Below are 12537 nucleotides of genomic sequence, written 5' to 3'. Positions count from 1 at the left end.
TCGTTCACTAGGGAGTTTGGGGACTTGTAGTCCCAAGCAGTGATGGTTCCAACCTCTGGCTTATCCTTGAACATCACAGCTTTGGTTTAAATGTTACGATCAATTGTTCAAGGTTCAAGAAGGCACTTGACACAGAGGTTAAGAGAGGTTAATAACTATGGCTGTTACCAGCCACCCTTGTTCCTGAGGCTCCCAGGAGCAACCCTTAGACCACGATTGCAGATGGAATGCAGAATTAATGAACTCTTCAACGAGTTGGCGAAGCAAGTTCTCTTTCCAGAGCTTACACACTGTCTGCTCAGTTCATGTCAACACCCTACTGACCCAAAAATGTGAAAACAACTAAAGTGACAGACTATCTAGGAGACAATAAACAGAATGGTTCATGTTTTATTGTTTCTAAATCTGGTTTTCACAGTGATTTTACCTTATATTTTTAACATAATGTTATTAATTCTTTATAAACATTTGAATAATCTACTATTTTTAGTTTGTAATATTGTGGTTCTAATTATGTGAGCCATGCTGGGAGAAAGGACGGGTAAAATATTTTAAACAAACAAACAAATAAAAAGTTTAACAATTATCCTAAGACAACCACGTTGCATGATTATAGTATTTTTCCAAAGTGCCTTACACACCTTAATTCTTACAAAGACTGTATGCAATGGGCCAGTATTTATAGGTCCCCAGTACAAAGAGTCAAAGCTTAGGCTTACGTTTGTTCACATACAGAGCCTAGATGTTTGCATGTTTACTCAGAGGTAAGCTCTAAGGATGTCAATGGAAATTATTCCAACAGTGAAGAACCTAAGCTCAACAGCAGGGCACATGTATGCAAAGGGCCCATGTTGAGTTAAAAAAAATCAGGATAGCAGCATGGCTAAAAAATGTTACTTTCTTGGTGATACAGCTCCCAGAATCCCACAGTCAGCATAGACAGTGGGGGATTCTAAGCAACAGTCTCTGGGGTGCAAGTGAGGGGAAAGTCTCCTGCTGAATGCTCAAAACTAATCCCAGAATTATCCAAAAATTCCCCAGGCAAAATTCTGGAAGTTTCAGTTCATAGACACACATCTACAGACATCTTCATTTCATGGTTGTTGTGGGTTTTTCGGGCTCTTTGGCCGTGTTCTGAAGGTTCTTCTTCCTAATGTTTCGCCAGTCTCTGTGGCTGACATCTTCAGAGGACAGCACTCTGTGCTCTGGTGCAGTTTGTTTGGGAGTTGAGTATTTATGGCTGTGAGATCAGCTTTTGTCCTTTTCAGATGGGTGATTATGGTGATCAGTTTGTTTTTGTTGTGGGTGTATTGTTGTGATAACAACCATTAGATTCCGGCCATGAAAGCCTTCGTGAATACATCTTCATTTCACTCATCTGGCCCAGAACCTAGTCCTCCAGGAGTCCATGGCATCATAGGCCTTCACTTCCTGTCAGAGAGCTTCCTGGGAGGGATAGTCTTGCTGCTCTTAAACACCTCTGGAAGAAATACCACTCCTAGGAACCACTGCATCACTTCCTCCCAGGAAACATTGCCTAAGGATTTCTTGGGAGAATCCTGGGAATTTATGTTTTTTAAAAACAACAATGGCACATCCCTAATCAGGAGATTTACTGCTAGTCAAAATAACCATAACTGGGCAAGGTGAATGAATGACCTGACAGTTTCATGTGTCAGCTGCAACCCATTGCATCAGTGGGTTGCAGCTGACAGCCTCTGCTAAGCTTGGGAATCTCTGTGCAGTATAGAACCCTGGGAAGATAGGTTCTAAATGTCAAAGAGCCTTTGGGGAGAGCTCTGCACTGCATATTGATACCTGTGGAAAGGAATGAGGATGCAACTGAATTTTTGGGACAGTCTACCTGCCTGTCTCTGCTCACATGCAGCCTTCCTCATATGTAGTGGTCACATGCACTAACACTATTTGCATAGGGCTAAACCAGACTTCAGAAGGGTGTCTAAAATTGCATCCCTTTCAAAAAGCTAATTCAAAGTTCATTGCTGTAATAACTACTATATGATGTATTTATATATTAGTTACATTTATGTTATGTCTTTCCTCCAGTGAGCTGACGCAGTACTCATGGCTAGATGTTTGCATGTTTACTCAGCCTTCTTACTTTATCCTCACAACAATCTTGGGATGTAGGTCAACTGGAGAAAGTGTGATCGAACCCACCGAGTTTGACATTTTTGCAATGAGCACAACTTAGATTTCCCATGTTCCAGTCCAACAATGCAACTACTGTATACCATACAGACTCTCTGTACAGCTCACATGCTTTATTAGATTGCTGTGGAGTTGGAGTTGTTGAGCAGATGGTAAATCCATGGTGGGGGAAAATAAAAGCATGCCATGTTGTTATGAAGCCTGAAATGTTTGTATCATGCTGTACATACAGTTTAAAGTGTTAACTAGCTTTATCAGTGACACTGTTTGTACTAGAGGTGTGAAGATTTATGCATTTTGACTACAACTCCCAGAATTCCCCAGAGAGCAGGGCTGTTTCAGTTATTATGTGGACAGTTTAGCTAACCCCAGCATTTTGTTGGTTGTTACTCTTAAATGTGGTCCTAATTTGGCTTAACACATTAAAAGGGGTCTTTCATTTACCCCCAAGCACCACTTGTTTCAAAACACTATCCACACAAATGCCTTAAACATCTTCTGGCTTTCAAGGAAGGCAAGACATATAACTTTCTGTTCAAAAAAATGAAAGGCTAACATAGGTGTGTACAGCTTCTATTTATAACTTGCTAAGATTATCAATTTTACAAAACTGGACTAGCAAGGTTAGCCTTCTCACTGGCAGAGAACAAAGGGAGACCAGATGTTTGCACTCGGCATGCAATCCTCTAATACATGCCTACTCAGAGGGTTAGTACAGCTGCAATTCAGGGCTGGTTAAACAACTTTTTTAAACAGCTGGCACAGGACAAGGCGAAGGTGATAAGGATCACAGCATGGGAGGTGAGAAGTTTGTGATTCGAATCAGAAGCACTCTCCATCAGAAACAGGCCAAACTACACAATAATATTGTAACTCATTTAAGGAAATTTAAATCCTGCAGCGCTTTGATCCCTGCTTTCCCCCTCCACTTGCTAGCAGGGCTTAGCAAGTGGAAGGGGAAAGCAGGGATCAAAGCAATCCTGCAGCACTTTGATCCTGCTAAGCAAAAGGGATGGGGCTTAGCAAAAGGAGGGGAAAGGGGATGAAAATGCTGCAGGATAGCTTTGATTCCTGCATTCCCCCTTCTTGCTCAAGGGGGCTTAGCAAAAGGAGGGGAAAAGGGATCAAAGCAATCCCACAGCCTAATTGCTTTGATCCATGCTTTTCCTCCTCTTGAGAGAAAGAAAAAGAAAGAAAGAAAAAAAGACCGGAGGAATGATGAATTTTTGGTTGTTGCTTGTGTCATGGGGGGGGTTGTGGTTCAATTCGCGCTTCATCCCCATCTCTATTCCTGACACTTCCAGCTGAGAGCTGTATAACTTTTATCCATATTTTTATGTCTTTTGGTGTTATGTACCACCAATAATACATTTTGTACCAATTCTCTTTTAGATTTTGATGAGCGGTGAATTTTATGTTTTTTGTCCAAAATCTTTCCCATTGTTGAAAAATTATCTCTTTTCCTAGATTTTGCATCCACTTTAACATATTGATATTGACTGGTTCCCCTTCTGTGTCAAATTGAAGTAGTAACTTATAGATATGTCCTAATAGTCACTCAGATTTTTTTGTACAATTATTCTCTCAAAATGTGTTAAATTTCTTAATCTTCACCTATTGTCTTGTGTCGCCTCTTTATATCTTGAAATTAACTGATGATAGGATAGCTTGCTTATCTTTTTTCCTTCTTTTATTACTTGACATGAATTATTTCACCCTTGTGAGTCTATCGTATCCTGAAAAGCTATAAAATTGTGGCATATTCTCTCTTGCTTGTTGTAGTATGCATCTGTGGGTGGCATTATTGGAGACATTATTGGGTTAATCCTTAATTTTTAAAAGTCTCATGCTTTCAGGAGGCTATCCCTAATTATAGGGCTTTTATAACAAGATTTAGTTCTTTTTGTATCCATAAAAGATTATGTAGGCCTTCACTTTGGTTTCATTAACCTGTCATTTGGTTTCTTTACCCAACCTATAATCCATATTAAAACTGCTGCTTGGTAGTATAATTTAATATTAAGCACTGCCAGCTCTCTCTTTTTCTTTTCATCCCGTAGTACTTAAAATCTTATCCTAGTTTTTAAACCGCTTCATAGAAGTGTATTATTTGTTTTTGCCAGTCTTTTAATATTTGATCTTCAATTGTAATTGGAATCATTTGAAACAAAAGGTTGATTTGGGTATATTCATTTTTATAGCAGATATTTTTCTCTTTAAATAAATGTCTAGATACTTTGTTGGTTTAGCCATGATTTTGCGCTCTGTATGTTTTGTAAGATCATTTTCTTTTTGTTTTGTTAAATTTTTTTGCTATTATTTTGGTTCTTGTTTTATTAATTTTAATGTCAGAGTAGGGTCCAAACGTTGCTATTTGTTCCATTATTCATTGCATTGAACCTAAGGAGTTAGAAATAGATAAAACCACATCATCACCATAACTTCTTAAGTTGAACTCTATTTTCAGTCCTTCAATTTGGCGGTCTTATCTTATTTTATTTTGGTTGCAAAAAACGTTATTGCTAAGATAAACAGCAATGGTGATAATGAGCAACCTTGTCTAGTTCCCTTTTCAATAATAAATCCCTCTGTTAAAACCCCATTTACTGTATTAATATTTTTGCATTTTATTTTCTGAAAATTCCTTGAATCCTATTTCCAAACTTTGCACCACATTCAAGATGTTGCAAAACTTTACTTAGAAAGTTCCAAGAAATATTATCAAATGCCTTCTCTGCATCCAGGAACATAAATCCTGTTTGTTGTTATTTTTTCTACGTACTTTATCGTGTCTATTACAAATCTTACATTATCTCACATGAATCTCTTAGGAACAAATTCCATCTGATCAGAGTGTATTATTTTGGTAATACATTTCTTGAGTCTGATCACCATTACTGAGGCAAAGATTTTGTAATCCACATTAAGTAGGGAGATTGATTCGTATGACTGTGGTTGTAGTACATCATTACCTTCTTTGTAGATCAATGTTATATATTCTTCCTGCCAAGATGATGTCTGTTCTTTTGTTCCACTTATTTGGTTCATTACTTTTTCTAGGGGCATTACAAGTTCCTTGTAAAGTTCCAAAAGCAATCTTTTGTAATAGATTGCTGTCAATCTGTCTGGTCCTGGTGGTTTGTCCATTTCCAGATTTCTTATTGCCTGGTATATCTCTTGGATTGTTATCTTTTGATTCAAAATGTCACTATTTTCGGGTGAAAATTTTGGAATATTTATATTCTTCAATTCTTTCTTCTGACAGCTTTTATTTCTTATATAACTGTGTAAAATAGGAGATGAATTGTTCTTGAATTTCTTTTTCCATATATGTGATCCCCTTTATTGTTCTCACACCTGTTATCTTTTTTCTCTCCATTTCCTTTCTTAAACATTGTGCCAAAAATCGACCTGCTTTACTTGCATGTTCAAAATATTTCTGCTTGAGAGATAAGAGTTTCTTTTGCATCTCTTCAGTTTGTAAAAGATCCAGTTGACCTTTAAGCTTCTTGATTTCTCTCACTGTTTGGCATCACTCTTTTGTCTTTCTAACAGGCCGATTTTACCTATTAATTTTCTTGTTTGTTCAATTGTTTTCTCTTTTTTCTTTACCACAATGGACATCCTCTTATACTTTGCTCGTGTCCCAAACAGTTGTAATCAGTTCATCTGCTATATTTATTTTGAAAAATAAAAATAAAAAATAAAACACAAAAAAGTATTTTTTTTCTTTTTAAGAATATCCTCCTCCATCAGTAAGTTATCATTTAATCTCTTATCTTCTCCTAGTTCCTTCCTCCCTCCATGTCCTCTTTACAGGATTATGATCTCCCATGGTATCAATCTTATATTGGTTCCTAGGTAATGAATTTCCTGATTTTTCTAATTCTTGTGCTGTCTTTGGATTATCTCTCTTTGAAATTTCTTCAAATAATTGTTTGGCTTGATTTAGGTTGAGTATAATATGTTTCCCCTTTTTGAACATCACTTCCAGTGCAAAGGGAATTTTCCAGAAATATTTTATTTTTTGTTTTTTTAAGTTCTTGTGAAAGAAAGTCAAATGTTTTTCTTTCCCTCAATGTGTCTGATAGGAGATCTTGAAAAATATCTGTATTTCTATCCCACTCACTTCCAGTGGGTTGGTTCTTTGTTTTAATAATATAAAGGTATCTAGTTTTTGTAATCTTAACTAAGATACCTCTTGACACTTTATTCTTTATTGCAAATTTAGAGTTAATTCTAAAGTTCTGGTCGCAGTCTAGTAGTCCTTCTTCAATCAAAATATGGTCTTGTATTCATGTAGAGAGTTCCTCTTCTAAATCTGTTTTTCCAACGTCTTCTGGGATGTTTCTGAATTTCAGTTTATAGTTTCTGTTCTGTACCTCCAATATTTAAATCTTTCAATTTAAATATTGGAGGTACAGGACAGCTTGTAACTGTTGGTTTAGAACTTCTTGGGCCAATTCTAATTCTTGCTATCCAATTTTTGTGTATCAATTTTTTTTCTGCCTACTGTTCAACTTGTTTATTTATTTCAGTTAATCCTGTCATTAGTTCTTGTTTCAGGGTTAAAATATCCATCTTACATTTCTTTCTCAGATTTTTAAAATTTGCTCTGATATTTGCATTACTTTCATGTTGATCAAATCTTGTTTCCCCCCCAAAAAGATTTACTGAACATATTCCAAAATCATCTCCTTCCTCTGAAGTGACTTTGTTAATTCTAGATCTTTGTGTCATTCTTATATCAGTTTCTCAATATTTAGTATTCCAGTTGTAAATAGCAACACTGTCAATACTTTCTCTTTTCTGGTTATAAATCAATTACTTAACTACTTTACTTCCCTTATTGGAAATCATTTCTCTGGCAATACTCAGTATTCAACAGAGCATTTCAATTCTCAATATTTAGTGTTGCACAGGTATTCTTATTAATAGGTTGTTTCAATCACACTTTAGTAATAGCATGACATAGATAACAGAAAATAATATACAGAATTAATGTTTTTCTCCCTTGCACTATAAGTTTGTTAACAGCTGGAAATGTTAAGAAAAAGGGAAGTAAAAATGAATATTTTGTATCCAAATACCACAGGCTTTAGGGTAAGAGTTCAGAAACTCTGAATATGTGTTACTAGTTACTTGTTAATATTATTAGTTTGGGAGGGAAAAAAGATTAACCTGTTAGTTAATGTTAGTCTTTAAACAATTTTCCCCCTCCCTTCTTCCTCCTCTTTCTTCTCTCCTTTTCCCTTTGAGGATTTCAATTGATAGTGAGTCTTCTATTCCAATCCTCCAACTTTCCCTTAGGCACCTAGATCGCAGAGCAGGTCTTCAAGATGAACTCCAACAATCTCAGCAATTATAACTATTTTTCAGGGTTCTCTGCATATTTAAGTCACTATTTAGCACAGGGGTTAGGAGTGTCCAGCTGGTTAATAATCATATTTCCAAGTTGTAAATATTAAGGAGCAGATGGTCAGTCAGGCAGAGTCTTTCCAGAATCATAAATATCACAGTTGAGGAAGTACATATAAGCTAAGAATTTTAGTTTTGTTGGTTCCGTTATCTGTGTCCTTGAAACAACTTATCAACATTCAAAGAGAGAGAGAGAGAGAGACGTAAACAGAAAACTGAAAGACGATGGCTGGCCAGCAGAGCTTACAAATTCTTTTGCAGGTGAGTATAGCAGGTAACAATCCACGCAGGGAAACAAACAAAATCTTTCTCCTAAGGCACTTCTGAAAAATTCAAATTCTGGGGAGTGGTAAAGAAGAAATACACTTGCATTTATTTCATAAATGGGAGTTCGAGAGAGCAGCAAGCAGCTGCATTCAGGTCCTCAACCAGCCCAGAGGTCTTGCCTCCAATTATATGTTGTTGTTGTTTTACTATTCCTTCCACTACCTTGTTTTCACCTGTGCTTTTCTTTTGTATTATAATTTCTTCATATTTTGTAAATCCCCTATGTTTATCATTTCTTTTTACCCAGTACTTGGTCCACTGCTCTAACTGGATAATATCATATCAAGATATTTTACCCATACCTGTCACATCTTTTTACTTTGGCCTTCATGTTCTTTTGAGTTTTTCCGGACTCAAAAGAATGTAGTTTTAAGTACGCCTACTCACAAGTAAGCTTTGCAGGGGGAATTCCAACAGGATTTAATTCTAAGCCACTGGCCAAAATCCGGTTGCTTAACACGGAGAGGCCCACTGCATCAGTGGGAACCTGGTTTGTCACCTCTTCCGTAAGACCCATTGATTCAAATAGGGGAAATTCTAACTGTGACCTACTATCCTAAAGAGGTTCACAGTAAGAGTAGCCCTATTGGAATCAAGGGAACTTATGGAGGAATTGACTTCCCAAATCCCCCATTGATTCAACAGGCCTACTTGAGGGTGATTCACTATGGGGAGCAACAGAAATTTCAGCCAATGACTTAGGTTCCACAGAAATTCCCTCATCAAAGCTTACTTATGAGTAGACCTCTTTGGGGGCCTGGAAGGCCAGTGCATTTCTAGAGGGATCAAACGATGGCCCTTGTACTGTCTTGTGGGGGGGGGTGTTGCCTTCAACTCTGCAACTCACGTTTGGCCAAGGCCCTGAAAGTCACCGAAGGTCAGGTCAGGTCGGCTCCCCTTATACTTCACGCCCCGTCTCCCAGCCCCCCACCCACCCTGGGGGGGGCAGCCTTACTAAACCACCGCCCTCCCAGAGAAGAGCCCTTCTCTCCGCCAAGGCCTCAGAGCTGCGCATTTGACGCCCACTCCTCTGCAGCTGATGGGGGGGAGAGAAAAGCTGAGGCGGGTCTGAAAGATTAAGCCTCAAAAGATGGAGCCAGCGAGGGACCAAGCACGGGAGGGGAGGGGAAGGGGAGGAGAAGGACGGACAGCATCGTTTGCCGGGTCTTGGAAAAAACGCCCCAAAGGGCTGAACCCGGCTTTGCGCTCCGAAGGGAGTTCCCCTGTGGTCGCCCCCCCTCCCGCCCCGCTTCTGCGGGAGGCGAGGGGGGAGAGCGTGTGTCGCTTTTTAGGAACCGAAGCCAAGCCCGGTTTAAAGGGGCGGGTGGGCGCGAGGAGTTCTGAAGGGAGAAACGGGGGAGCGGCGGCGGAGCCCTTTCGAGGCGCCCCGGTTCCCTCCCTCGCCCGCCTGCCCGCCCTTCGCCAGAGGCTCGAGTGCCGCATCCCCATCAAAGAGCTGCCAGGCGCCCTGCATCCAAGCCCCCCGCCGATAATTCCTCTTGAGGGAAGCCGGCCGGGGGAGGTATTAAAAACCCGCCAGCCGGCGAGGCATTTCCGCTTTGCGCATCGCCCGGCGGGCAAAGCCACTCGCCCCTGCCCGCCTGGCAGACCGACCGACGGGGAGGGCAATGGAAGGCGAGGGGAAAAACAAACAAACAGGAGGACGGCACCCCGCCCGGGCTGCAGGAGGGATGATCCGTTCTCGGGCTACCTTTCCTTACCGTTTTCTGAGCCACCCTGAACGAGGCATCCAGCAGCATGAGGTGCCACGGGTCCGAGACGGTGCTGGGCAGCGGCAGGTAGACATAATAGGCGGCGAGCACCAGCAGCCCCGCCAGCACCACGGCGGCCGACTTCATGCTGCTGCTCCTGCTGGTGGTGGTGCTGCCCCCTCACCCGGCGCCTCGCCTCGCCTCCCTCCGCGGAGCCTTCGCCTGCCGGCAGCGCCGCTTTTTTGAACCGGGTGGCTTTTTTTTTTTTGCGGCCAAGGTGGCTCGCGACGCCCCATTCAAGGGTTTCATAACCTCCCCAAGCCAATCAGAGAGGGGAGAGGCGAGAGGAAGTCTTGACTCTTCCGTCTCTCTCTCTCTCTTCCCCCCCCCCACCTCCCCGGCTCGCCCGCAAGCTCCGGCCAGCCTCGTGTCCTTGCAATTGTTTGGTTTCGTTTGGGCGGACGCGGAGCCGCGCGAGGAGACCCCCTCGTGGCCAAAGCCGGGAGGTGCAGCTCCGGTTCCCTCCGGCCGAAGCCCGCCCTGAAAGGGTTAAGTAGCCCCCGGGTTAAGTAGCATCTCCACAGCCATACCGTACGGGTGGGACTTTCATGAGGCCAAGAAGAAGAAGAGCATAGACCCGTGCAAGCTTCTGAGATCTCGGGATCCCTTTTTTGGTGACTCTTAGATTGAGGAAGAGAGCTGGAGATTCTGGAAGCTTGCACTTACTGTATTTTGTAGCCTTTCGGTTAGATCTGACACCTGAGTGCGTTTGGTGGCGGGTGTGGTGCAACAGCTACTGTGTTGATCTAGGGCTCAGGACATCAGAGGTCAAGTCCCTGTCTGACCACAGAAGCTTGCTGGTAAATGATAAACCATTCTTGCAACATGTCAGGACAGGTGAGACTCAGGACAGCAGAACGTAGAAGCAGCTTCGCAGAAGGTAACATACAAGGGTGCTTCCGAATGGATGGCTCTTACCGCAAACACTTAGGTTGCTGCAATGCAGCAATTCTTTCTCTTGTTATTAACAGATTATTATTATTATTATTATTATTATTATTATTATTATTATTATTATTATTATTATTATTATTATTATTATTATTATTATTATTATTATTATTATTATTATTTTGGAATGGCAGAGTTGCCAGACCCTGTAAAATCTCACTCCTGCATTCACAGAAAGTTTAGATTCTGCATTCACAGAAAGTTTAGATCATGTGTCCAGATGTCAATTTCCATTTATAACCTTACTATGCTTTCAGTTTGCTGCTTCTCTCTCCCACTCCCCATTCCCCGCCTGACATTGTTGCAATTTGTTTTTCAAAGGTCTCATCTCCATCTTCTTGATTGGGTGTTCAGTAGAAGGCTCCAGTGTCCATGTTTCATTTATTTTTGCCCCATTTATATTAATCCAGATGCTCTCTATGGGACAATCAATCTTCTCCTCCTGTATTTCTGTGCAGAACTATGTATTGGACCTATAGTGCAATCCCACCTCCCTTTATTTTCTTTCTGTTCTTTTTTGAACAATTTATATCCTTCAGCTTCCATATGCCAATCATGGGAATCAACTCACCAAGTTTCAGTTATTCTTACTGTATTTACCCTCCTGAAAGAAGATTTCCAGTTCTGGTTGTTGTGGGTTTTTTGGGCTCTTTGGCCGTGTTCTGAAGGTTGTTCTTCCTAATGTTTCGCCAGTCTCTGTGGCCGGCATCTTCAGAGGACAGCACTCTATGTTCTGGTGTAGTTGGCTTTGGGAGTACAGTATTTATGGCTGTGAGATAGGCTTTTGTCTTTTTCTGTAGATGGGTGATTAGTGTGTCTTGTTGTGGGTGTATTCTTGTGCTAAGGAGAAGAGATTATCAGTTCCTGTGGTTGATGGGTGTCATTAGCTGGTCTTTTGAGTGTAGTGATCCCCTGTCCTTGTGGCTGGGTAGAGTTTGTTGACCTTTTGCACGCTGTATTTTTGAGAGCTGGGAGCCACGTTTCAAGTTCTTCTTGTTTGTTTCCAACACTCCTGGCATTCTTGCTCTGCTCCTCTTATGGTGCATACATTTTCATCTCTCTTTTCCAATGAGTGTGCATCTCCCTCTTCTAATTCAGTTTGAAGCCCTCCTGAGAGGAATGCCTCCTCTGATGATCTTAAGCACCAAGAAGGCTCATATGGGGAGACAAATTCCTTGAAAATAAAAATACTTTCCTAAGCTCAGAGGCCCTAGATCCCCCTCCCAAGAGAATACCTAAAGAAAAACCCAACTTTCCTGTTGACTGAAACAACTAGTCTGACATGTTCATGTTCAACTAGGTATGACTGGTGACCAACAGGGAATGAACAAAGTCAATAGATCCAGACCGAAGGTCACAAGGACATGTAACACTTTATTCTGCCAAGAGGAAAGCAGGTTTTTAGTGTACTGGTCACATTCTGGCTATATGACTCATCTGGCTCTTCAGGAGCCTTCTCCTTTTTATATGATGAAGTCATTGGGAGGCTCACATGAAAAAGAAGAAGAGACACCTTAAAGAAATGCAGCAAAGTCCTGAGAAGGAAAAAATGTAAGTCTCCTGCTTTTTCTGGCTGTATAGAATGAAAGCGGAATAGAGAAGGTCCCTGAAGGCCAAATTGGATGTAATATCCTTGATACAATTACCTTCTACAGTAACAAGTTTGGAACAAAGTTACTATATTCTTGTAATGATCATAGTTGTAATTTAGTACTTTTCAAAGGAACAACAAGAGGACGCAATATTAATAATTAGTAGTGGTTAGTGTGAGCAGTGAGAAAGGGGGAAAAGAAGAGTCACATGGGTGGTTAATTTAGTACTACCATATCCCACTGCCTTTCTTTGTGCACAGAGAGAAAAGAACTAAGGAGGGAAAAATGTGGCCAAAGAGACTACA

The 12537-nt window shown here is 40.9% G+C and overlaps 1 protein-coding gene across 2 annotated transcripts in view; it reads right to left on the bottom strand.

Moving 5' to 3' along the window:
• The window catches only part of NCEH1 (neutral cholesterol ester hydrolase 1), a 32998-nt gene extending 22717 nt beyond the window's left edge, over window positions 1-10281 (bottom strand). Inside the window, exon 1 of one of the 2 annotated variants that reach the window (XM_072996199.2) lies at window positions 10220-10281. Coding sequence is in view for 1 of the 2 variants with exons in the window: in XM_020793801.3 (XP_020649460.3) it covers window positions 9639-9776 (138 nt within the window). In the remaining variant the exon portion in view is untranslated. Of the gene's footprint in view, window positions 1-9638; window positions 10092-10219 lie in introns of those variants that run through there. The other variant, XM_020793801.3, reaches the window with a different exon arrangement.
• Between the last annotated feature and the right edge of the window lie 2256 nt (window positions 10282-12537).

Source organism: Pogona vitticeps, chromosome 3 (genome assembly GCF_051106095.1).
Source record: "Pogona vitticeps strain Pit_001003342236 chromosome 3, PviZW2.1, whole genome shotgun sequence".
Classification (NCBI taxonomy): domain Eukaryota; kingdom Metazoa; phylum Chordata; class Lepidosauria; order Squamata; family Agamidae; genus Pogona; species Pogona vitticeps.
The sequence above is the reverse complement of the archived record's forward strand: the minus strand, read 5'-3'. Positions and strand labels throughout refer to the sequence as shown.